Source organism: Columba livia, chromosome 1 (assembly GCF_036013475.1).
Source record: "Columba livia isolate bColLiv1 breed racing homer chromosome 1, bColLiv1.pat.W.v2, whole genome shotgun sequence".
In the NCBI taxonomy this organism is placed as follows: Eukaryota; Metazoa; Chordata; class Aves; order Columbiformes; family Columbidae; genus Columba; species Columba livia.
In genome coordinates this window covers 130,216,105-130,240,203 of record NC_088602.1, presented here as the reverse complement: position 1 = coordinate 130,240,203, position 24,099 = coordinate 130,216,105, and the positions used below count along the sequence as shown (strand labels likewise).

At 43.9% G+C, this 24,099-nt stretch overlaps 3 protein-coding genes across 10 annotated transcripts in view; 2 read left to right on the top strand and 1 right to left on the bottom strand.

Annotated features, from left to right (window-relative positions):
- The window catches only part of BPGM (bisphosphoglycerate mutase), a 40,570-nt gene extending 36,020 nt beyond the window's left edge, over positions 1 to 4,550 (bottom strand). Inside the window, exons 1-3 of one of the 4 annotated variants that reach the window (XM_065029900.1) lie at positions 4,400 to 4,550; positions 2,708 to 2,822; positions 441 to 503 (exon numbers count right to left, since the gene is read on the bottom strand). The gene's annotated coding sequence lies outside the window, so the exon portion shown is untranslated. The remainder of the gene's footprint in view (positions 1 to 440; positions 504 to 2,707; positions 2,823 to 4,399) is intronic. The other 3 variants (XM_065029894.1, XM_065029927.1, XM_065029910.1) reach the window with 3 other exon arrangements.
- Positions 4,518 to 12,861, top strand: LOC102086315 (aldo-keto reductase family 1 member B1). Of its 3 annotated transcripts, none has more exons than XM_005509783.3 (10): positions 4,518 to 4,693; positions 5,230 to 5,397; positions 6,689 to 6,805; positions 8,092 to 8,169; positions 8,816 to 8,938; positions 9,426 to 9,526; positions 9,696 to 9,777; positions 10,290 to 10,373; positions 11,131 to 11,213; positions 11,947 to 12,861. In XM_005509783.3, the coding sequence occupies exons 1-10, from the start codon at positions 4,628 to 4,630 to the stop codon at positions 11,987 to 11,989; spliced, it is 945 nt and encodes a 314-aa protein (XP_005509840.2). In that variant the 5' UTR covers positions 4,518 to 4,627; the 3' UTR covers positions 11,990 to 12,861. The 3 variants fall into 3 exon arrangements, with proteins under 3 accessions (XP_005509840.2, XP_064885913.1, XP_064885934.1); XM_065029841.1 differs by having other exon boundaries at positions 9,405 to 9,526; XM_065029862.1 differs by having other exon boundaries at positions 4,558 to 4,693; positions 6,629 to 6,805.
- A 3,032-nt stretch (positions 12,862 to 15,893) lies between these two features.
- On the top strand, positions 15,894 to 23,241 carry LOC102089074 (C-type lectin domain family 2 member L). 3 transcript variants are annotated; one of them, XM_065029974.1, is made up of 5 exons: positions 15,894 to 16,423; positions 17,440 to 17,523; positions 18,262 to 18,386; positions 19,508 to 19,608; positions 21,182 to 23,241. In XM_065029974.1, exons 1-5 carry the CDS (start codon positions 16,393 to 16,395, stop codon positions 21,297 to 21,299), a joined length of 459 nt encoding a protein of 152 aa, XP_064886046.1. In that variant the 5' UTR covers positions 15,894 to 16,392; the 3' UTR covers positions 21,300 to 23,241. The 3 variants fall into 3 exon arrangements, with proteins under 3 accessions (XP_064886046.1, XP_064886051.1, XP_064886039.1); XM_065029979.1 differs by having other exon boundaries at positions 15,895 to 16,423; positions 18,202 to 18,386; positions 19,508 to 19,579; XM_065029967.1 differs by having other exon boundaries at positions 15,929 to 16,423; positions 18,202 to 18,386.
- Positions 23,242 to 24,099: the final 858 nt, after the last annotated feature.

Below are 24,099 nucleotides of genomic sequence, written 5' to 3'. Positions count from 1 at the left end.
CATCAGAAGTATCCCGTATTTTAAATAAAATTAATTTTAAAATGCAAAAATATTATTGACTGAAAGTCTTCTGTCTACAGTAAGAAAAACCCAAAACCCAGTTCTACCCAGAGACACACAGGGAGGCCAGCTGCAGCCACCTGCACTTCAGGGACACAGATCCTCCCTGGCACAACAAAGCCACTTACCTCTGCAGGCACCAGGGCCAGCCCTCACAGGTGACCCATGCTGCCCCCTCCCCACTGGACACCAGCCCCCCCCACAGCCCTCAGAGGTGCCAGGGGGCATTCCAGATGCCACACAACCTGGGCGTGTGCCCCTCGGCTGGGGAGGCTTCGCCCCTCAGTGCTGAGCCCAAATCACCAGCAGCTTAGGACCTTCTCTCCAAAATGTCCACTTTCGGTTCACAAAGGTACAGCTCAAGACCACGTGTTTCCCACCTTCCTGAAGGAAGTAGCCCATAAAGCCCTCAGCAATCTCCAGGCAGAGGTGAGATATCTGTCCTGTGGAAAAATACATCATGTTACTGAACCCAGTAAGGGTACAACATTTACTGCAGCATGGGACCCAAAGATTTAGGGAAGTTCTACCACCCTTCACAACCACCCTCTTTCCCTTGGAAAGCTCTTGCTTGAACACTTGCTCTAACTCACAGCGGAGCCACCACTGTGGGCACAGTCACACAAACCCATCCAAATGCTCTTTGGCAGTACTTACTGCCCCATCCCACCCACACCAAAGGTTTCTCCTGCACCCACTTGAAGGGTCTCTTCTCTCACCCCAGGGCACAGACAAAAACGTACTAAAAGAAAGGAGACAACAGAGAGGTTAGCCACATCATCTTGCTGAATCAGGCTCACGTGCCAGGGATGAGAAGACAGGAGCTGCCTGCTTAGGGTGGGCAAATTCACCTGGATCTGCCACAGTGAATTGAGAGTACATGCCCATAGTTTCATTTCTGGAGTTTCACTTTAAATACATGGTTTTGCCAGCTCATCAGATTAATAGCCAAATACCAGAATCACCAGAGACTAAAGTCTTCAACAAAACTCTTGAGAAGGCACAGAGAAGATGGCGGGACCTCAGAGTATGCTCCTGGCTTGATCTGAAATCAGTGCAAGAAAGAGGCCAAGGTCTTAGAATTGGATTAAACCTCTGTCTTCCTGTTTGCATTCCTGCCTTAACAATCATCTGGAAGTTGAACAGATGCATAATATTTGACAAGATAAACATCCTGTTTCAGTATAATTCTTTCCCAAAGGCCCTGTCATCATCTGACAGCCCCAGCCACACCTGCAGGAGAGAGAAACAACTGAGAGCTCCCGTGTCTTGGCATGAGCCAGGGAAAGTCTCATACCAACAGCCGCAAACAGCAAAGCAAAATGCAAAGCTTCTGCACAAAATCCTCTCTTAAAAGACCAAGCCATCTTGCATTCAAAAAACCACTGGGGAAAACCAAGAACCCACCTTTGCAGGAGAACACAAGTTTGCAGAGGAAGCAACACAAAAATCTCAAGAGAAAATGAGAGGAAGGACAAATTGCATTTCTCAGCTGTGCTGTCCACTAAGCTTCATTATCTGCCATCACACACTCTACCCAGCTCCTTGCCGCAGGAACGAAAGGCTTTGGAACCTCTCCCCAAAAAGACATGCTCAGGAGAACAAACACTGCAGGATTTTCTGTCTGTTCTTATAGGAGACCCCATCTTACTGGCCAAACAGCCAGGCTTTGCCAGCTTGCACAGACTTGCATGTCTCTCTGATGGCACCAGTTCACCTTGATGCTTCTCCAGTACAAAACCTGACTGATTCTGGCAGTTTCTACACCAAGACCTCCAGCATTTGGAGTCAAAGCACAACACTGCTGATACTAATAAACTATCACCACTAGCTCGAGGATCCAGGAAATACAGAAGCGAATTGGTACTTCAGCTGGTCTTCAGGTTGCTCTGAAAAAGCAGATCACAGGCATGGCTCAACATGTTGTTTTGAAAAAAAATTAATGAAGTGCATAATGCATAAAATTCAGCAGTTGTCAGCACAAATGGGACTGTCTACTAACAGTGCATGTGATCACTTTGATGTTTCAAAACAGAATGACTTCTCTGGAGGGAGACAATCTTTATTAGGACAAGTGTCCACATGACTTCTGCTAATAATTAAGACAGAGGCCAGGCATGGAAAACTGTTCTCTTTAAGCCCAGCTAACTCTAAGTAGTCCACCTCCACAAGAGTACTCACTCTGCGCACCAGGTCTGCGTTTCTGTTAGCCTTAGCTCTGTCAAAACAGCAAGCAGGCTTACAGGACAATAACAAAGAATATAGTGAAGGATAGCAGTGACAATGCTCATATAAATCAATCATATTGGTTTCCTTTTCAGTACATACTTGTCACACCGTGAGGTTGTCTGATCTCTCTGCAGACCCATTAGCCCATGCAGGCCTCTTCTCATACAACATCCTTCCCTTGCTTTGGTCTACCGAGGAGGACAGCACTTCTTGCTACAGTGCCTCCCAGCACTACAGCAGGCAATGCTGGGAATAAAAGCTGCTAAACTGACACAGATCAGGAAAAGAAACCTTTTTCAGCAGACCAAATGTAATTCATGCCCTTGGCTCCAGCAGCTGCAGCTGTGAGACAAGGGCACAGGATGCCGAACAGGAAACTGAGTCAAGTAGCTCTGTCAGGCCCATCAGCGTGACTCACCACTTCAAAAGTCACAGGTGATCGTAGAAGCAATTGAGGGCTCTGGCTGATGATGTAGCTGCGCAGTCTTGTTTCAGTTCTGGCCTCTAAGAACTTCCTGGTGCAGATGCACAGCCTGCAGACATTTTGAGGAAAAACTTTTGATGCCTGCTGCATATACAGGGGACGTGATGATACCACACCCAACTAGCAAAAAACTACTATTTGACTTGTTTTGAACCTTTTTTGGTTTGTGGCTGCAAAGGCTTCAAATGGTGAGTGACTTTTCAAGGTGTTAAACATGATGTTTGCTCTATGGTCAATCACATATTTTCTGTAAAGAAATTCTGTACTTTCCTGGAAGGTAACATTTACAGGAAGTACAGCTACTAATCATTGATTATCATATGGAACCAGACCACCAGGTTTTATAGATAAAGCCAAATAAACTTCTTTATATCGACTGAGCTTTCTACCCTAATCTTCCTGTCATGCTTATTTTTATATTTTTATCTGTTTTATTCAGCTTACTAGTGTTAATTGCTTTCATGTCATTATAATGATCTGGTGCTTTATCTTCCATACTTCAACTCTCCCTACCTATTTCTGTCCTCCCCCAGGCAATTTTCAGTGTTAAAACTGTCAGTTCTTGAAGATGGGGACTGTGCTTTCTACTACATAATAACAATGCACACGTGCTATAAACAGGTAAATAACAATCCTAGTGAATACTAGCCTCACAAAAAATACAAATACAGCTGATAACACAGCTGGATTCCTGGCTTTTGTGCTTCCTGTTCCAAAACAATCCAAAATAATGTTTTGCAAGACTTGTGCAGCAGAATGACTGAGCTTTTTGGTGAAAAAGACCTAGTTGTCTGACATATGCAGCATTCTCAGCCCTGCACTTCATAAAATGCTTAGTGCTCCTGAAATACTAACTTCTGCAGTAAATAAAATCTGCTAATACCTCTTTATAAAGGCGAGGGAGCAGCTCCATGAGCTAGGAGCAAGGCACCTGTCTCATCCCCTACCTCGGGACTCCTGTTCACTGACTCATTTTGGGACGAGCCCACAGCTTTACCCATGACAGATCATGGGCAGAAGTGCCACTGAAAGAAACAGGCTCCATCTGGTAACCGATGAGGCAAACTACAATAGCGTGCTGCAACACCCAGCACGTACAACAAGCGAGATACGAATGAACAACTCATGGCACGGGGGACAGGGCACTGCAGGAGCTGAGCCCTGCACAAACACAAGCCGGATCGGGGCACAGCCGCCCTTATCTTTTGATGAGGATCTTCAGCGGGGGGAGAGGACCACACGGCGCATCCGGGTGGTGTCACCCCCTCCGCGATGTTTAACTGTCCTCAGGTCTCACATGAGCCCACACGAGCGGAGCCTCAGCAGAAGGCCCGTCCCAGCCGGGACTGTCCTGCCCTGGAGGGGTCGGTGTGAGGCCCGCTGGGTCCCGGCACGGCCGTCACCGCCCGGCTCTGCCGTGAGCCCCCGGCTCACGCTCTCTGCCGCCCCGCACAGCGCATGCCCTTTGCCCGGCCGCAGCGGGCGAGCCCGCCTGACCCCAGCCGGCTCCCGTGGAAAACGCTACTCCCGCAGCAGTGTCCGAGCAGCCCAGGCGGGCGGGAGGGGGCGCGGAGCGGGGTTCTCCCGCACATCCCCCACACGCAGGTACCTCCCCCCATAGCTTACCATAGCAACGGGCTGGGACCCCCCCCGCATTGGTTGTCCCGCTTTGCTGTTGATTGGGAGGCGTTGCCATCAGGGCAGCATCTGAGCGGCGATTGGCTGCTAAGGCCGAGTGATACCATCCGCCGGGGCGTGTAGGGGCGTTACCCCGGGGAGGAGCTGTGCTGGCGGCCATGGGGCGGACCCGGCCGCTATTAAAGCGCTCGGCGGGGGGCGTTCCCTTGTGGAGCCATGGCGACCTACGTGAGGCTGGGGACCGCGGCCAGGGTGCCTCTCCTGGGGCTGGGCACATGGAAGGTAACCGCGGCAGCGCCGCCACTACGGCGGCCCCTCGTTCCCGGAGGGGGCGCAGCCGTGCCGGCGCCACCGACATCCCGGCCGGGCCGCCACTGGGGTTCCCCGCTGGGCACGGCTGTGCCGCTGCGGCTTTTGGCACTGGGAGCTCGTCCCTGCCCGCTGGCCCCTCGCAGCAGCCCGAGCTCCCGCAGCGCTGGAGGGCTCTGCCCGGGGACGCGGGTCGCCGAGACCTGGGCTGAGGCTGAGTCCCCGCGGGGGCCGCTTTGCGAAGCGGCGTGGGGAAGTGAGGAGGCCGTGTCCCGGCTCTGAACAGCGGTCGTGGTGTTGGGGCCTCATCCCTGCACAGCCGTCCCTGGAGTGGACTGGCAGGAAAGACTGGAGGCTTTAAACTGGGAGCCACTGCTTGAGATACGTACAGACCTTTATGGAAAAAGCTCCTCTTAAAGCCCTTTTGTGTGTTTATCTACCTTCAAGCCGCCTGAGGAGCAACATGTGAGAATTCCAAACTGAAACACAATATACGCTTTTCCCTTCAGTCCCCGCCAGGTAAGGTGGAGGCTGCAGTGATGGCAGCCATCGATGCTGGCTACCGCCACTTTGACTGTGCCTATGTGTACCAGAATGAGAAGGAAATTGGGGAAGGGATCCAGCAGAAAATCAAGGAAGGCGTTGTGAAACGAGAGGACCTCTTTATCGTCAGTAAGGTAAGAATCAGATGTTCTTGGGTCATGGACACACCAGGTTTACCTGTGATATTTATACAGCGGGAAACTAATGTACTTTTCTGCTGTAGCATTGAAGAGATTTGTAATGGAATTGAGCTTGCTCCTGATACTATTTTATTGTTTCACTTCGTTAGCACAGTGCTACAGTTTGACTCTTTACTGTCCACTGGTAGTAATTTTTATTGTTGCAACCTTTGGCTAGGACGAGTAAGTTCCTTGAGCAGGGAGAAGAATCACCCTTACCCTAACTACCTGGTGGCAGCTTTTTTTCTTCAGTCAATCTGATAACACTGAAAGAAATCAATTTGGGGGATTTCCCATCCCTCAGACCCCTTCAAAAAATTTACTAAGTGCTTAACCACCACAGCCCTGCTGTGGTCTGGCACTCTGCTGAGAAGACATGGAGGTGCTGGGGGATGGATGAGGAAGAACCTAGTCCTGCACCTCATACTTGCAGACCAATTGGTGCAGAAGGGCTGCAGAAAAAGGCAGTGTGCCAGGTGGCACCACCAAGGTAGAAACTCACGATACAGAGGTCAGGGATCGCTTGGTGTCATGGACTGATACAGAAGCAGAACCTGTTTTGTAACAGCACGTCACTGTCTGCTATAGCACAGCGGAGGAGGTGAGCCTGGCAGTGGCTGGTGCTTCTTCCAGCAGCTGGGCTCACAGTCCTGCCAAAGGGTATTTTTTCCATTGTGTGAGCAAGATGAGGTTCTGAGCACCTTGAGACAGTGTAATCTGGTCAGCCGTTGTCCAGAGGAAGATGTGGTTGGTGGGTTTTCTTTCTCTTGCTTATTAAGAAAAATGGGCTATTAAGCTGGATTCTAAAGTTACTTCTTACCTTGGCAAAGGTTGATGCCAGCCACTTCTTTGTCACACTTTTGTATTTCCTTGGCTTTGCCTATTCAATTTAATGTGTGAATTTCATGCATGGTCAGGAATGACAGATACTGTCTTCATTTAAAACCAACTGATTGCAAAGGTAGACCCTGTGTAAAAAGGCATAGCCCAAATGATGTTTCAAGTAATGGAACCAGAGAACTTTGTTTGTTAGGATCTTGCTCAAATACCTGTGCTGCCACTGCATATACTGCCTTCAGTGTCACAGGCCAGTCCCATCCCAGAGCAAGCCCCATCTGAAGAGCACTAGAATGGCCTAATTCCACATCACCTCCCAAAGAATATAAAGCATTTCTGTCCTGTGCAGGTGAGCATCTGAGAACTTTAACCCGGGAGGTCACAGTGTGCCTTGGCTTTTTGTCTCTAGCTGTGGTGCACATTTTTTGAAAAACCTCTGGTGAAGGGGGCATGCCAGAAGACTCTTGCTGATCTGAAGCTGGATTATCTGGATCTCTACCTCATGCACTGGCCTTTTGGCCTCAAGGTACAGTAACAACAATGCCCTTGGCTTTGTTTCTTTTAAATGCTCCTTTTCAAGCTATATGGTTTTACAGCCTAACAGTTGCTCTGGCTGGGAAATACAATCATGTCTGTTGCGTGCACCACTGCTGCTCTGGTGCTCCTTGTTCAGCTTTACCCTGGCCATGCGAGCCAGGCTGTTGATCTCTGCCCCTGAGACTGCTGCTGACATGCCCCTTTGATCCTGGGAATGATGGTCTGAAAACTAAGGGGCAGGTCTCCCAGCTGCAAGCATAACATAAGCTGTTCTCCCTTTCTCTTGTGAATCAGTATATGCTCATCTGGAAGTTACCAATTGCTGGAAGGAGGGCTGCACTTTGGTGCCTGTCAGAAATCTTTCTCTGTGTGTCTGAGAATCACAGAGCAAGAGAAAATACTGCTGTTTTCCATTTCTCTCTCTAATTACCAAGTCCTTAATACAGTCTAGTTTGAGCTGACCTTGCCTGTAGTACACTTAATATTGTTCCACTGAGACAGGAATTCAAAAGGTGAAACTTTGGGGGGGCCTGAACTCTGTTACAGATTAGTGAAGGAGCCAATGTCTCAGTTTAACTATTTCTAGTCTTAGCCTTTCCTTCCTGCTACAATCTGATCAGTCTCCATCCTCCCTGTTGCTTTTGAGCTGCTCACATTTATTTAATATTCTATTTTAGTTTTATATTAACAAAGCTGTGAGAAACAAAACTGTCTCATGGTGAGAGTAGCAAATGGCTGTTAAACACAATTCAGTCTTGATGTCTTTTCATAACTTGTACACAAAGGCTCTTCTAATTATCCTAGTATTAGCAGCTTTATACTGAGCTTTGTCATGGAGGAACAGTCATAGTGCATAAACATCTTTTCAGCAGATCTGGTGTTGCATAGACCAGAGCTACATGTTCCTGGTACCTAAGTCCCCTGATACCCTTCCGGAAAAAAGAAGAAAATGATTCTAGGTGGGCAAAAAAGAATGATCCATGAACTGAACATGTATGAGACTGGAGGTTGTAGTTCTGAGTGGTTTGTTTCCCTGTAGTTGTTTGGGTCTGTTTGACACCTTGAGGTGTCCAGCAGAAAAACCTGTCTTTATGGGAATGGTCACTGGCAAAAATGCCTTAAATTCCTCCTGCTACTCAGGAAAGAATGATGGAATGTAGACAAGAGTTAGTGTTCTTGCCTGCACTAGAAGTTTAAGCTATCATAGTTGTGAGCTCTGGTGTTATTAAGTCAACTTCTCAACAGCTCTTCAAGCATTTTCTTTCTCATGGACAGGCAGGAGAGGAGCTGTTTCCCACAGATGACAAAGGCATGTCAATACCCAGCAACACTGATATTCTACATACATGGGAGGTGAGTTCAGCCACAGGGGGAGAATCATATCTTCTGTCCTCAGCGGTGGCATTAGCTTCAGCAGTCACAGAATGGCTCATGCATATATGCAGAATTAGTTGCAAAGAATTCACAGAAGTATGTGTTTAGATTTTAAAAATGTGCATGATTGTTCAACCTATTTTTCCTGTTCACTGTGTATTAGCATATCAAGTCACTGAGCTGCACAATCAGTTTAAATAGAGCTGCAGACCAGACTGAGGTTAGAAAATGTTATTTACTTGACCATAACTGTACAATTTTTCTTCACCACAGTTCTCACGCAGTTTTTTAACTGCTCACACAGATTTTGCAGAAATAGACACTGAAGTTGTGATCCTGCCATCCTCCTAGGTCATAGCCCTCCCATGCTGTTACAACAGTAGAGTGAGAGTTGCCTTTTCCTTGTGTAACTCAGTGAACTCCAATCTCAAGATGTTTTTGGGCATTGGTGTGATAGAAGACATAGCACAGATACCACCAGTACATGCTTTTACCCTTGGGAATTAAAAACCTGGCAAGACAAAACAGTTGTGCTTCCTAGGAAGGGAAACAAGCGACATAATGACGAATGTATTCAGGTCATGTCTTGTACACTGGATGTGGACCTTCCTCCCCTTTGTGTTAGGCCATGGAAGAGCTGGTGGATGCTGGTCTGGTGAAAGCCATTGGGATCTCCAACTTTAATTGTGAGCAGATTGAAAGACTCTTGAACAAGCCAGGACTGAAGTACAAGCCTGCAAATAATCAGGTAAGCTGCTAAGTGGCTGCAGATGGGTAGTTTTCAGGGATTATAAAGATCTGGTTACAGTTGAATAAGGAGTTGGAAAAAGGGAGAAGTAAGTGGACACAGCATGTACTCGAAATCCTACTCTGTGGATATTTCTTCATACAAAAAGGTCCAGAATATTTTTGTCTCACCTTGCTGAACCACTGTTTACAAATTCTGGAGTATTTCCCTATGCAACATTAGAGGTAAAAGAATCCACAGACAAGCTATAATTCTGACTATAATCAATGCTGTTTATAAAGCCTGTCAGAACAAAATGCAAAGAGGACGTAAGAAATCAATACAAAAGTTGATGCCCTATAGAATTACAGTATTGTATTGTCACACAGACCACTTGCAGGATAGGATTAAGTCAGCCTGTAATTAAGAAATTAAGATTCAGAAAAATACCTCTAGAGCATGGGAACACTATAGTAGTTCTACACAGTCTCTATTCCTGTGTTGGCAGATCGAGTGTCATCCATACCTTTCCCAGGAAAAGCTTATCAGCTATTGCCAATCCAAAGGCATCACTGTGACAGCCTATTGTCCCCTTGGGCGTCCTGACAGGTAATTTCAAATGGGTTAGTGTGGTTTAAGTTTGAAGAATTCACACTAATTGAATGAGTAGTGGTGCAGGTGTGTGTCCATACTTACACATTATTTTTTTAAAATAGATAGAATCTTTCTGCAGAGATTTGTTTTTTTGCCATTTTTTTTCCTTTTTGTCTTTGTGTAGGGTTAAGCCAGAGGAGCCTTGCCTTCTGGATGACCCCAAGATCAAAGAGATTGCAGCCAAGCACAACAAAACACCAGCACAGGTACATAGTTGCCACAGTGGGTACCGCTTCCTGTAACACAGCTATTTATCAAACTGCACCTGAACAGAGTGCAGCTGCTATCAGTGTTCCCCATGGTGCTCTTTTATGGAGTTAAGTAGCAATGCAGGTTGTCATCTGTATGGCCTGCAATATATACCTGAACAAGCTCCTTGGCCCATACCCAGAAAGATTCTTGACCCATCTTCAGATATCATTTCCCCTCTCAAGTCCTCTTGGAGAGAATGGAAGCCTTCCATGGACTGCTGAAAGTCCAGGTGTCAAGAAAAGGAATTGTCTCAAAACTGAATGGGAAAGGAGGCCTTCCATGTGGGCCTCCACTGATTCCCTCTTTGCCCTCCAGGAAGTGCTACCTAGGCCACAGGGACAGGAATTATTTGAAATGCAACTATGCAGAAGCAGGTATAGTTTAGGGAGAAAAGCTGTTGGAACAGGCTCTGCTTCCTACAGAGCAGGAGATGTCCTCTCTCTGACTCAGTGGTCTGTTCCTGCAGGTTCTCCTTCGCTTCCAGATCCAAAGAAATGTGCTTGCAATTCCCAAGTCTGTCACACCACAGCGTATTGTGGAGAACTTCAAGGTGAGTGATTACAAGTGACCTGGGTGCTGCCCTTCATGGTTGGCATGGCCTCCCACTGCAGAGCAAACAGTGATCCTTTCTCACCCTTCCCAAGTCCTCCTCAGGCAAGAGGACTGGGCTTTTTCTGTCTGGAAGCTATGGCTACAATTGAAAACTACAGTTGGAGCAGAGAGAGAGCGAGCTCTTGGTAACAGTATGCTGATAAAGTTATCAGTCACCTTACATTGTGTCTCTGGTGACTTGTGGATGAAGTGGCACGCAGGGCTTCCTTGGAGTTTAAGTGCAGTAGCATTCCTCAAAATAAAGGGTAAGCAATGTTAAGGGAAGAGTCCTGGTGTCAGTAAACCACAGTGATCCTCTGACTGTTAACTTGGGTGTGTGGGTTTTTTTTTTCCTGATACTGGACATCAAGACTTCAGGAATAACATAGATGGATTTATTGAAATATGGAAGCCTTCCAGGTGTTCCTTTGGAATTGTAGAGAAATGTATCTTCCACAAATAGAGGCATTCTGCAACACTTCGGTATTCAGACACGTTTGAACAGTTGGCATATGTAACTGCAACTGTGATCTCTTGCTGCTTCCCTCTTCAGTAGTCTTGAAAATCCAAAGAGACTTGTTTTCCTTTCCCTGTTCTGTGAAGGCATCATTTCTAACTACCACTCTTTCTGATGTGAAGTTGTTCTTTAATCTTGTGAATCTTGCTTCTGATTTGATTTGTTCAAAGAGGTGATTTCTAGCTGTTTTTCTTTTTAGATATTTGACTTTGAATTGACTAAAGAGGAGATGTCTGCCCTTCTCAGCTTAAACAGAAACTGGAGGATCTGTGGAATGATCACGTAAGTGACAGTTTGTTTCCTTCAAACTCTTAATTTTCAATAATCCATATTCTAATCTCACAAGTACTGGTATAGCTGTTTAAATTTGGTATATTTTTGAAATCTGAAATCATTTGAGGGATGAAGCATCTGTTATTTAACATCTTAGTGGAGTTATATTTTTCACTTTTTGACTAAAGGATAAGTCATGTTATGTGCTCATTTGGAATCCTTTCTCCAGGAAACTTGGTGTGCCTGGAATTCCAAAAGGAGGGTTCTAGTTGATAACATTGTGTATGTCCATATTGGAGAAATGAGCACTGGGCAGTTTTAAACTTATAACTCAGAGAAAAAAACCTGTTATAAACTAATGTCAGTTCTTACATAGGCAGTTGGGGGCGGGAATGACCATCTGAAGTGCAGTGTGAAGAACAACTGCTTGCAGATGTGTGCCTTGGAAGCTTATAGCCAAAGTCTTGTCTGAAAGGTGACAGGAATTTTCTCTGTAAGCAGTGTTAACCTTAAATTTTTATCTAGAAAGTAACTTAGTTCTTCAACTATTCGGTGCTGGAATAATGGGAAAATATGTGAATTTGTTGGTCATGTGTACCACTGCTACACTAAGCATCTTTTATTCATTCTGCAGTTACATAATTCAGAACCTCCCTTGAGGACTCCTCTATACAGCCAGTGTAGTTCTATATAGCATTTATTTCAGCCTTGAGAGTAACCTTTCCTCTTTGATTTCCTTCAGGTGCAAAAATCACAAGGAGTACCCTTTCAATGCAGAATACTGAAGACAGATTTATCCTGCCCTCTTGCAGGCCTGTGGGGTCTAATGAGCTTCCATCATTGCCTAGAGTTGTCCACTATGTTGATTTCACACTGTATCTCTCCTGCCGGCAAAGGCATAGTCAGGGCCTTTGTCTGAGTTTTTCTTCTTTGGTGAAAGGAAATGGTAAAATTGTTCTAAAGAACAAAATATGGTCTATAATAATTATCTACTCATTAGATGAGTGTCTGCATGGTTGAAATAGCAAAGCAGAAAACACAAAGAATGAACTAGCAACTGATTTTTTTTCTTTTTTTAACCTTCTGTCTTGCATTGACACTACTTAAGGCTGCAGGGTAATGGTATGTGAGCATGGAAGAAAGATCCATCCTGAAAGAATTAACTACATAATCACTGCCTGAAGATAAGAAACAACAATCAACTTCTGTAGAGCACAGTCCAAAGCTTTCTTGGAAAGAAGGAAAAAAAAAAAAAAATATTGAAGAAGTGTCCAGACCTACAGATGCACACCTACTTGTACTGGGCCTTATTTCAGTTGTATGCTTTTACAGGCTGACAGATTAATACGCAGTTTTATTCCTATCAAAAAATAAAAAATGCTTAGTAAATAACAATCCTAGTGAATACTAGCCTCACAAAAAATACAAATACAGCTGATAACACAGCTGGATTCCTGGCTTTTGTGCTTCCTGTTCCAAAACAATCCAAAATAATGTTTTGCAAGACTTCTGCAGCAGAATGACTGAGCTTTTTGGTGAAAAAGACCTAGTTGTCTGACATATGTAGCATTCTCAGTCCTGCACTTCATAAAATGCTTAGTGCTCCTGAAATACTAATTTCTGCAGTAAATAAAATCTGCTAATACCTCTTTATAAAGGAGATTTTTTTTTTTAATGTTCAAAACTACCAAGCACACATTATGTCCCATAAACTGTTAAATATTATTTCTGCTACATTTATCCTTCATCTTTCTCTATCATTTTATTGTCTAAAATGTGGATATTTCCCATATGTTTTTTACTCCTCTGACTAGTTTCACGTTATACAACAGAAGTGTTTACAACTTAAAGATAAGCAAATGCATTTGTCTTTCCAGTCTTACCATTTCACTTTGGGAATTCCTGAAACCTCTCAATATCATTCTGAAAATATATCACCTTGAAAAGTGATAGGCACTAGAATAGAAAAAAATGTATAAGTATTGAGAAAGAAATGTATTTTTGTTCAGTTGAACACAGGACTAATGAAAAATACACTTCAGGAATAGTAAGCAAAAAGCAAATCTTTCAGTACCTTCCTCCTTTTTATTTACTGACAGGGTTCCTATGGTACAGAGATATACCGGAATCAGGAGGCTTTGGGGTGTACAATCAAAACGTTATAAATAAGCTGTGCTTTTTGCTGCAGGGCAGGTACTTGTCTATGGATCAGTGGAGGGTTACTAGCTTTAAAACTTATAAAAAGGAACACAATGCACAGTAACATTAATTCAGCTCCTTTTCTAATTAATGGATTGGTCCAGTTCCATGGGACCTTAAGAAACTAACACTTGTCTGATGTATGTACACTTTACTAGAGTCTCCAGAGCACCCCAAAATATCAGAAGTTATTTTGTCTTGTTTGGGGTACAAATGCCTCGAGGTCTGCATGAAGATTTTGAACTCACTAATGGTTCTTCCATTGAGTGAGGAGGGAGATAGAGATGGACTGACAAACCAACCAAAAGAAGGGTAGATTAGTCCACCCCAGTCTGTGCAATCACAGCGAGATCGCTCTTGGTGTGGCAGTCAAACTTGGGCATCTCCGCAGTATGCTGCTGTGACCACAGCACAGACATTTTCTATGTATATCCTCTACCTCTAAATTTCTGACACTCAGTGATTTTCCCATGCATAACTTGAACATAATTATTCCAAAAAGTTAGAGGTAGCATGTTAGTGGGTGATAAAAGGTACTCAAAGATTATTTGTGGTGGCAGTGAGCAGGGAGTGGTATCACACAATTCAGCCGTAACTTTTTGACTCAATCCCATGAGACTCTTAGTATTGCAAGAGCTGCTTTTTTTTTTTTTTTTTTTTTTTTTTTTCCTCCAGAGGAAACAATCTGTTTTGGAAAATGACATGCTTTTTACTTAGAATTTTTGCATTTTCTCCCCCCATCATGGTAATATTTTAAAATAATTTTCCAGTGATTCAGTTTGGAGGGTATTTTTGTCTTTTGCCTTTTTCCTTTTAGAAATTCTGATCTTCTTTTTCAACCTTCGTTTTATAAAATGTGGGAACATTTCATAAAATCAAATATGCAGATAAAAAATAAATATATGGCCCTTGCAATGCCTTATGGCAACATTTTTTCCTGGGAAAAAAAAAAAAAATAGCTGTCCAAATAGCTGTCCTCAGCACCCCAGCAATCTCCAGGGATGTCTGTGGGAGTTACCTGTGCAAAGGAATTTGCAGACTTATCTTTGCTGAGACCCATATGCCTCAAGCTGGCAAGGCACAAGAAAGGAGAGCCAGCAGCTGAATGTGGGTTGGACAAATGTCCCTCTTGCACTCCATCTATACACTATGTTCTGCTCTAGTATGTGGATGAACAAGATCCTCCAAGATCAGCCTGAACACTTGGTGCAAATGCTCAAATAGTCTATAGGTGGTTCAGGAGCAGCTCTCCCTCACTGAAGCATTAAGCCCAGCTGGTGGGAACCTGTCAAATCACACATCCTGGATAGCAGCAGCAGCCTGCTTACTTTTCAGTCTGCAGGTGTCTTAGCCAAACTGATCTGGCGAAGTAAAGGTCAAGTGTCTTGCTTATAAGCATCTGTTGTTATAACTATAGCAGTTTTGGAGCGTCAGATGATTCGCAACTGGAGATGTGCCAGGTTCTCGGGATTTTTTTTTTGTCATCCTGAAGAATGGCCTGCAACTATCGATAGTATCTTTTGTATTAGTGGGTAAGTGTGAAAGAGTATCCATGACTGCTCTGCGGTTATAAGCTTCAGTAAGTTAGTTTTTACCTCAGTAACAGGCAGGTATGAAAGGTGAGAGAGTGAGCCACTTCTTCAGAGTGAATAAATGCTGGATAACCTGTTCCTAGAGCAATAGCTGTGCATACATTAATATTCCACTATCACCCCGTATGCAAAATCTGCTCTATGTGAAACAGGTATTGGAACCTCCCTGCTGTCCTAATTCCACACCCCACTCCCATTCTTTGCCTGTCTGGGTTCACATCTCCCAAAACCTCTTAAGGTGTCTACAGTTTGTGCTGTCTGGACCCATTACCTCTTCCCTCTCCCTTTCCCCTGGGAACATTCAGTTCCCTAATTTCCCTGAAGCCACTGTGCTTTAAGCCTTGTTCACACATATATTTTGGATTCTTCTCTATCCTTTTCCCTGTTTCTTCTCAAGTGTCATCCCAGGCATGCTGGCCAGTCCAGCTCTCCCAGTCCATCACTTAATGAGCATTTGCTGTAGACAAAGGCTAAAATCAACCTCAAGTAAATTTATATTTATGGAAGTGTAAAGTTTATATGGCTCTTTATTACCTGTAAATATAAATGCCTGGAGATCATTTTAAGCAACAGACCACTGCTCAAGGTCATTGACAGTAACTGGAGACTGCAATGAAAGTATAAAGTGTAACCCTCCATTCTCATGTTTTCTGTTTAAGGTTTTCTGCTCAGATACAGATGACTATTTTGGATAAAATGTCACTGAATTCCTCATCAGCTTCACACAGAGCCTATACATTGACTTGAAGAGAGTTATGTCCTTCTGGCTATTTGAACATGCAACACAGGCAAGACCTGTTGTAAGTAAAGTAGTTATTGTGCATAACATGCTAGATGAAAATGTCTGTACTGTATGCCAGCCTTGCTGATATGTATGACCCTGTCTAAGAAGCAGTGCTACAACTTGTGATACATCTTCATCCCCACAGCTGGCAAGTCAGAATCATCAGGCTTTATGCTTTCCTGGGTGATGAAAATCACTGGTCAGGTTTTCCAAAGAGATTAAGTTTTAAGTAGTCAACATTTAAACCCCAAAGCAGCAAGAGCCATCTGGCTTTATGTAAGGTCCCTCCCAAGTCCAGAAATCTGCTGATGTCAAAGAATCACAGCGAGAGCTGGTGGGAGCCAAATTCTTCTTAAACCATGTATTTCCCCTTTCCTCTATCAAAAAGCGGTACGGTTAGCACCAAGCCCACGCACTGTGACGATGCACCCGGGGGAGTCTGGTCCCTCTCCGCGCCCCCCCAGCTGCAAGGGCCGGAGTCGATGCCGATTCCAGTGCCCGGGGAAGCGGATCCCGGCCGCTGGCCCCAGCCTGCCCCCACATCCGAGGCCCCGCGCTCCGGCATTTCCGACCCCGTGATTTCCCCATTCAGCGGGGCAGCCGTTTCGCATCCATGGAACGTCGAGGGGGCGGCGGCGGCGGCGGTGAGAGCAGCGGCTCCCCGGAGCTGGGAGTGGGGGACGGGGTCCCGCATAGGTGAAGGGGCAAAGGGAGAGGGGCCGGGAGGGACGCCGCGGGGGCTCCCGTGGCTGCACCCGGGCGGGGAGCCAGGAGACTCCGCCGGAGAAAGGAGCCGAGAGCGGGCGCTCCATCGGGAGCTGAGTCGCCGTGCAGCCCCCGGCCCCGAGGCAAGACCGCCGCCCGCTCCGCCCGGCCCAAGTGTGGGGCCATGGGGTTGGGCGCGGCGGCTGAGTGTCCGCCCGGCGTGGAGGGGCCGAACCGGTGGAGGTCCCGCCGTCGAGGGGCTCCGGCCACTCCGGGCAGCCCTGGGCCGGCGGGGAGGCGGAGGGCGCCTGGCTAAGAGCTGCAAGACCCACCCGAGAAATGCTCCGGGAGGTGCCGGGCATTGTGTGGACTGCAGTGTGCGTGGGGCCGGCTGAGAATCAGCCCCATGCCATGATCTCGTGGGGCTCACGGTGTGCATGGAGGCTTCATAACCCCACCTGTGTGCTCTGGCGCTTCACCGAGGTGGGAGCCTGCCTGGCAGACTCCAGTGCTGGCAGCAGAGTGACCACCAGTGAGAGAGAAGGCAGATGGGAAGAGAAGGAGATTTCAGTTTGAAAAAGTGCTACTGTGGGATAAGGCTGCGCATTCCTCAGGAGTTTTTGGCTTCAGAGCTGTTGACTTGTCTCATTTTTCTTATCCATGCTATGTTCAGGTATCAAGACAACCACAGACGTGCACATTTCTTTCTTTTTCGATCACTTTGGAGTGCTGGGAAGTACCTCACTATTAGGTTAAGTTCTGAATGATGTAATTAAAATCCAGAGTAATTCACAGTTCTTGTTAGCTAAGTAGCTTTGAGATGACGAACTACATGTCACACACTTCCTAGTCTTCAGCTCTGTGGTGAGTGACTTTTTTTTGGAACAGCTTCATGGATGCCAGGCTCTACTCCCTTTTCAACTGATTTTAAATTAATGACTTTTCTTTTTTTCAGGTCTATTGTCAAATATCTGGTTCTGGCGAAGTGTTGCTGGAGTCCTTACTGCTGCTGTCATTTTGATTTTGTGCATTCAGTTTGGTAAGTGTGTAAATAATTTTAAAAGAAAATATAATTGGGCTTAGAAATTACCAGAGTTTTAGGTTGTCAGAAGTCCCTCAAAACCATAAAAGGGTTATTCAGAACTCACCTTATCTCCAAGTTAGATGTCTCATGGCATATTGTTGCAGTGCTGAAGAAATTACTCCACTAGTTGCAGTTAGGGAGTGCTCAGTTCAGTCTTAGTGTACTTCTGGCATTCAAGTTTATAACCTCACTGTTGGTATTAATCCAAGAGCAGTAAAACAAATAACAAACGGAAGACTCTTCTTTGCAACCAATCTGTATTCCTCGAAAAATGACACTATAATAAAGAAAGCTATTAATTAATCTGCAAGGAAGCAACACTTCCAAAAACCATAGTTGTCATTAACACTTGAGCTGTAGAAGAGTTTTTGGAGGATATGTTATTATCACCTTCTCAGCTACTTCTACTAACCTGCCCCTGATCATCATTTGAAAGGTATGTCAGCAACCATAAGGGTGCAGGAACCAGTGTGTGTAATTAGTTTCCAATAATACTTTCTTCTGGGTAGAAGTAATAACACTGTGATTACACTAAGATGAGATTAGGTGGTGCAGTCGGAAAGCAAGTAAAAAAGCTCCAGAGACCTTTTCCAATTGGAAGAAATAGGGAGATTTTTTTTTGTCTTTTCACAGTAAACCATTCTTCAGCCAAAGACTTTCCTATCTGTCCTTCCCTGGAACTCTGTCCATCAGGTTGGCTGTATTTCCAGAGGAAATGCTACTACCTCTCAGAGAGTGAAGACAACTGGAACTCCAGTCAGAGCTTCTGTGCTTTGCACAATGCTTCCCTCTTGGTGATAGAAAATCATCAGGAACTGGTAAGGGAACAAAAAAGGGGTCTTGTTTCAGCCCATCTTGCTTCTAAGGGAGCTGCACAATGAATCAGTGTGTTCTTCTAGCCTCTTAAGCTGAACAGTTTGAAAGCTGATGCAGAGACCATGACGAGTCACAGTTTGCAGAAGCCACATGCCTCCTCTCCTTGCAAACAGCAAACATCAGGTTTAGCAGCTGATGTTTTAGAAAATGCCTGAGGCTTATCTCTGTTAAATTTGGTGCCGCTCACAGCGATAAAAACTCGCATGGAAGGTAACTATTAGGGTGAACACTGTTGCATCTCATTTATCTTTAATTAGACAACTGTTCTCTCTTAACAAGATAGGTTAATGACAACAAGGTTGGTAGATATGTTAGTCTTGACGTTTGGAGTTAGGAGATAAACTAACCACAGCCTAGATCACGTTTTTTTCTGTACAACATCAGGAAAAATTGCACGTAGGACTAAGACCTAGGAGAATGTATTCTTCCATATCTTTTATGGACCTTGATAGCAGACTTTGATATTTAAAACAGCCTCTTTCTAGGTCAGTCAGCCCTATCACAGATACCAGTATAATGGGCATACTGAGTGCAGATGTCAATTCTGTGGCACACACTGGGGTAAGGACCTTCCTTAACTACCCTCAAAAGTGTCTTCCACAAATCCATGCTGGCTGATAGTAAAAACTCAATATAATAAAGACATGCCAACGATGGAGAAATGTATTATCTGCAAATGTGTTCATCATTCTTGGAAGACTTCCTTGTGGAGAGAGAGTAAAACGATGCATTTGCACTTCCATAGCACTTCTTAATATTGAGTGGTATACTTGCATTCTCACAGTTGACATTTCCCTCACTTACACTACCTGAGTGCTGCAGGGGTCCTGTCTCAAAATTAATCCCTTTGATTTCTGATCAAGTTGTAAGTTCTCTTTCAGTTACCTGGATCACACAAGATCCAGATGCTGCAGTACTCTGTAGGTTTAATCTTTAATATTGTTTCTTCCGGGAGAAAGGGAAGAATATTGTTCTGCTTTCTAGCCCTGAATCAATGACTTTGTAGTTTGATAATTGGACTGAACATGCAAAACTAATTTTCTCATATGTGTTTATCCTACAGAGTTTTATGATGAAGGTAACAAAGCAAGACCCATGGATTGGACTCTATAGAAGGAATGAAGAGTTCTTTTGGGTAAATGGGAAAGCATTAGACAATAAACTGTAAGTCAATGTTGAGGGGTTTTGCTGGTGGTACTAGATTATAGGGAAGTAAGAGAATAACTAATACAGATTCACACAGTGACGTGAAAGAAATGTCTGTAATGATGTTGAATGACTATGTAAAGAGCATGGAATACAATAATTTCACATAGCGTTGTTAAAACTGTGACGGATGAGAGTTAGAAGAAAAATTTGTAATGCTGGTTTCAGAAGCAACATGAGATGGGAGCTCATGGTAACATACAGTGTAGAAAAGTGAAAGTTAAATCAAGATACCAAAGCAAAGGTGGGAGAATGGAAGAGTAAAAATACACAAATTCCTCATTATAGAATATGGTTTGCAAAACTGAAAACCTTCATGCAAACTGCATGAGGTTTATAGCAAAGATATTTGGGAGGTTTCTGAGAGATGTTTTCGTACTTCTTACGGCATGTGACTACAAAAAAGGCTGCCGAAGGAGAAGTGAAGGTGTGAATTTATGTTACATGAGCTGCTCTGTGATCATGGCCCTGTGTTCTATCCTACCGGTATCAGGTGTGGAGCAGGAGCTGGTAGAATTGGTAATAAGCATTGAGTTAAGCATTGAGCACTAAGATTTCACAAGTCTGAAATTAACTTAAGAAGTGGAAAATTTAAATACTCTTAGTTTTGTGATATTGCTAGTGGTACATGACTATATGTAGTTCATCCCCAAGACTTGAAGGCTTGATCTGATAAAGACCTTACACGTTTAATATGAGATGTGCACAGCAGATAGGCATCTCAAGTTGAAAACTCCAGTCCTTCCCACTCTTGCTTATCCCCTGCCTGTGATACAAACATCCACTGATGCTTTCATTTTCAGTGATGAAGTTCTTCACATTCTTGGACTTCTGCCTCTGTGTGTGCTTCAGACTGTCCCTCCTCTTAGAAGGGCAAACGCCTTGATGTCTAAGCTGACTTGCTATTAGAGTCATGTTAACATTGGTGGGGATTGGACCCTTGGGTTTTACAGAGGCCATACTAGTTTGATTGGACTAGTCACAGAACACTGTAATACTTTGTTTGAAAATGCAGTTGGTGAAGGAGACACAGGGACACCTACAGTGTGGAAACTGAGGTTCACTTCCTGTTTTCTACCACCCCCTTAACCGTAATGCCATGTTTGGTTCTGAGGAAGAGGGAAGTGAGAAGCATTTGTTCACAGCTTCTGCTGGAACATTTTAGCTATATAGAAGGATGTGGAGGTCAAAGGTGGAACCAGACTTGATAGCACAGCATCCTTGAGAAGGGCAAACCTGCATTCCAGTCTCTGCTCTAATGACATGTTTCACGTTAAGCGACCACTAGACAAGGTGTAGGAGTACTACAAGTCCTAGATTTTGTATTCTGGGGCCCAGGTCCCATGAAAAAAAAAATATGATCTTTGTGGTGTTCTCTTCAAGGCACAAGCTATCATCCTCCTGCGATGCCTTGCCTGTGGTAAATCAGGCTTCGTACAAAGAGAACTCACGATCTCTGTAGTTCCTTTGCTCTTTTGCTTTAGTTGCTTGTGGGTGTCAAAGTAACCATGTCTTTCATTCTCCCTTACAGGATTGAAGTAAAAGGCTCTGGAAACTGTGCCTATCTTGAGTCAAAAGGAGTCTCTGCCTCTGGATGTTATTTAACCAGGAAGTGGGTCTGTAGCTTGAATAACAGCTTAGCAAGGTAAAAGTGGAGAAGCCACCAATCCTGACAGGTAGTGCTCTGATATGATGTCTACACAATCTGTGTCTATGCTCTGGGACCTGGGAACATGGCTCCTGCCTGGAGGCGATTGACTTTTCTGGTAGCCAGAATTCTCTACCCATGGAGGAACCCTCTGTAGGGAACCCTATTTTAAAGATATTCAAAAGGCTTGCTTCAACATCTTGATGAGTCATTTCCTTGCCCCATTTTTCTAGCTACTTCTCAGCCTGTATGGGTATTTTCATTGTGTCATCAGTATTTCTTCCATTAACTCTTCTCTTGTGGGATCCTGAGCGACTGCTTTCTTTTTCTTTTTGGTGTGCAGTTGGAGGTATTTGTTCTGCTTTTCCCTCAGCCAAGCTCTGGGTGTAGAGATGAGTTGTGAAGTGGGTCTGCCTGAAAGGTCTGCCAGTGCCTCTCAGGCACAGGGCTGATGCAGAAATGAGCACTGTTGTTTTAGATGAGATAATTGCAGATTTCACACTCCTGGTTTGATGGGGACTTGTGTGACTATGCATTTGCATTCGTTATTTTGTTACTGTTATTTTATATTAATCTTGTTAAATTAGCTTGACAGTATTAGCATCGGGATTTGTGTAGCTGCACTGCACCTGAAGTTCTCCTTTGCACAGCACTTACCTTACCAAAAAAAGTCAGAATAGGCAGAATATTTGTTTACTATGCACTGTTGGGGAAAAAAAGAGTTTGAACTGAAGAAGTAATAGTGAAGCTGCAGGCATTTATGTTGTAAAGTTAGAAATAATCCTCAGTGCAAATAGGCAAAATCATGAACAGAGAATAAGAGAATTGATAGCAAAGGATGTTTTCCTCATGTCCTGTGCCAATTAGAGTGTGGGGCTTCCAAGCAAGCAATACATTTCTGGATGAACAATCAGTGTTTTGTTCTGTGAGTGCATATCATGTTCAGCAGCAACACCTGATGCTGTTGAAGTGCTGCGGGCCTGAACGGCATTGGGGCGGAGTCCCGCTGAACTCTGTCCACTCGTGTCTAGGAGATACCCTGACAACTAAAAATGTTAGACCCAGAGGAAGCAAAACAGCTTATTTTCCTGGAGGGACTGTTCCTGTCGGGTTTTTAGAAAAGGACGAATGGGGAACTTGCGTGTATAGCAGGGCAAAATACTTCCCTGTTTGGAATAAAATCTGTAAAATGGGTTTTCTCGTGATCAAGATGCTATACGCAGGTATTAGAAAGACATGTAGATGTACCCCTTACGGACACAGTTTAGTGGTGAACTTGGAAGTCTTCGGTTTACAGTTGGACTCAATGGTGTTAAGGGTCTTTTCCAACCTAAATGATTCTGTGATTCTGTAGGGAGGACTATGGACTTTGGGACTTGAAGGAACAAATGGAGCCGTTTTTGGAATAGCCGCTAGAGTGCACTGTAGTTTCAGGGAAGGGAAGGTAATTGTGTTTTCTCATTTTTCAAGAATGTAAAATTGCACCATGTTTGACAGGTTATTTAGAGTGTTGTTGGTTCATTGGGCTTTTTGTTCTATTTGTAATTATTTTTGTCTTCACTGGGTTTTTATGCAAAGTTAATTGCTGTCTGGTTTTGTTCAGTGTCTTGTTTATGCTTTTGTTAATTTCTGTAACAATAGAACTTCATTGTAACGGGATGGTGCAGTATAGATACTGTTAACAACTTATTACTTTAAGATGTTTATTTATATATGATCACTAATTTTACTGAACTACACTTTTTTAAATTGCTTGTATTCTTTATAGGCACAGTAACAGGACTCTACGGTTTGAATAGCCTAATAATCTATGTGTTAATTTATATGTAACTAGTTGGGAGAGGTTATTCTGCAATGTTTTAAAATTAACTAGCCCTGAAGGATATGGCGTGTGCAATAGTCCTGAAAAGATACTCAATAAATATCTTTACAGAGCCTCTGAATTACAGTGGTTTGTGTCTTAATATTGTTCATTAAAGGTGTTTTTCAGCTCCGGGACCATTTGGGAAAACATAATCACCAGACTGAAGCAAAATAATATTTTCAGGTTTTTAATATAAAAAGACCTTCAATAATAATGTTGGGGTTGACATAAGACATTTGACCCATAAAAGGAATGCGTTTCACTTTCTGACGCTTTTAACAGATTTTTACACTTCAAAATGTGTCAGACTTTTAACAGAAGCATTTACTTGAAATACTCAAGTACTTTTCTGGAAATGCTGAAATGCACATAGCAAAACACACACAGTACAGTAACTTTGGTGGGAAATGTGCGATTTTCTGCAGTTTACTCTTGCAGAATTTTCTGAGTATTTGCATTAGAGGCCTACTAGAGGTACATTTCACAAATCCAGTAGAAATTGTAAGCGCTAAGGAGTACTCACGTACCATGTTGTGTCTTAGCTTATCTTAATGATCTGTTTTACCCAAATGTTTCCTAACTACAAAATAACATCGCTCTTACTTTTTTTTCCACCAGTGTCGTCTATGGATAGAGTCCAAAAATGGGCAATTTTGGTTCTTAAAGGAGGTTTTAAAGAAACTGTGAGCACAGTAGGTTATAATCAAAGCTCTTTTTGTAATTTGATTCTTAATGGGTGTGATTAGTTTTGGTGTCTTTAGTATCCAAAGTTTGTCAAGCTGAGAAATGAAGGGTCAGGCTGCAAATGCTTTACTCAGAGAGGAGCTTAATGAAGTACTTTGCTTCAATGGCAAATTTTTGTTTATTTTTTTGAACTGGTGAAATTACTCAAGATTTAATGACTGCTTAAAATGTAGGTAAGAGCTTCAGTAAGGCA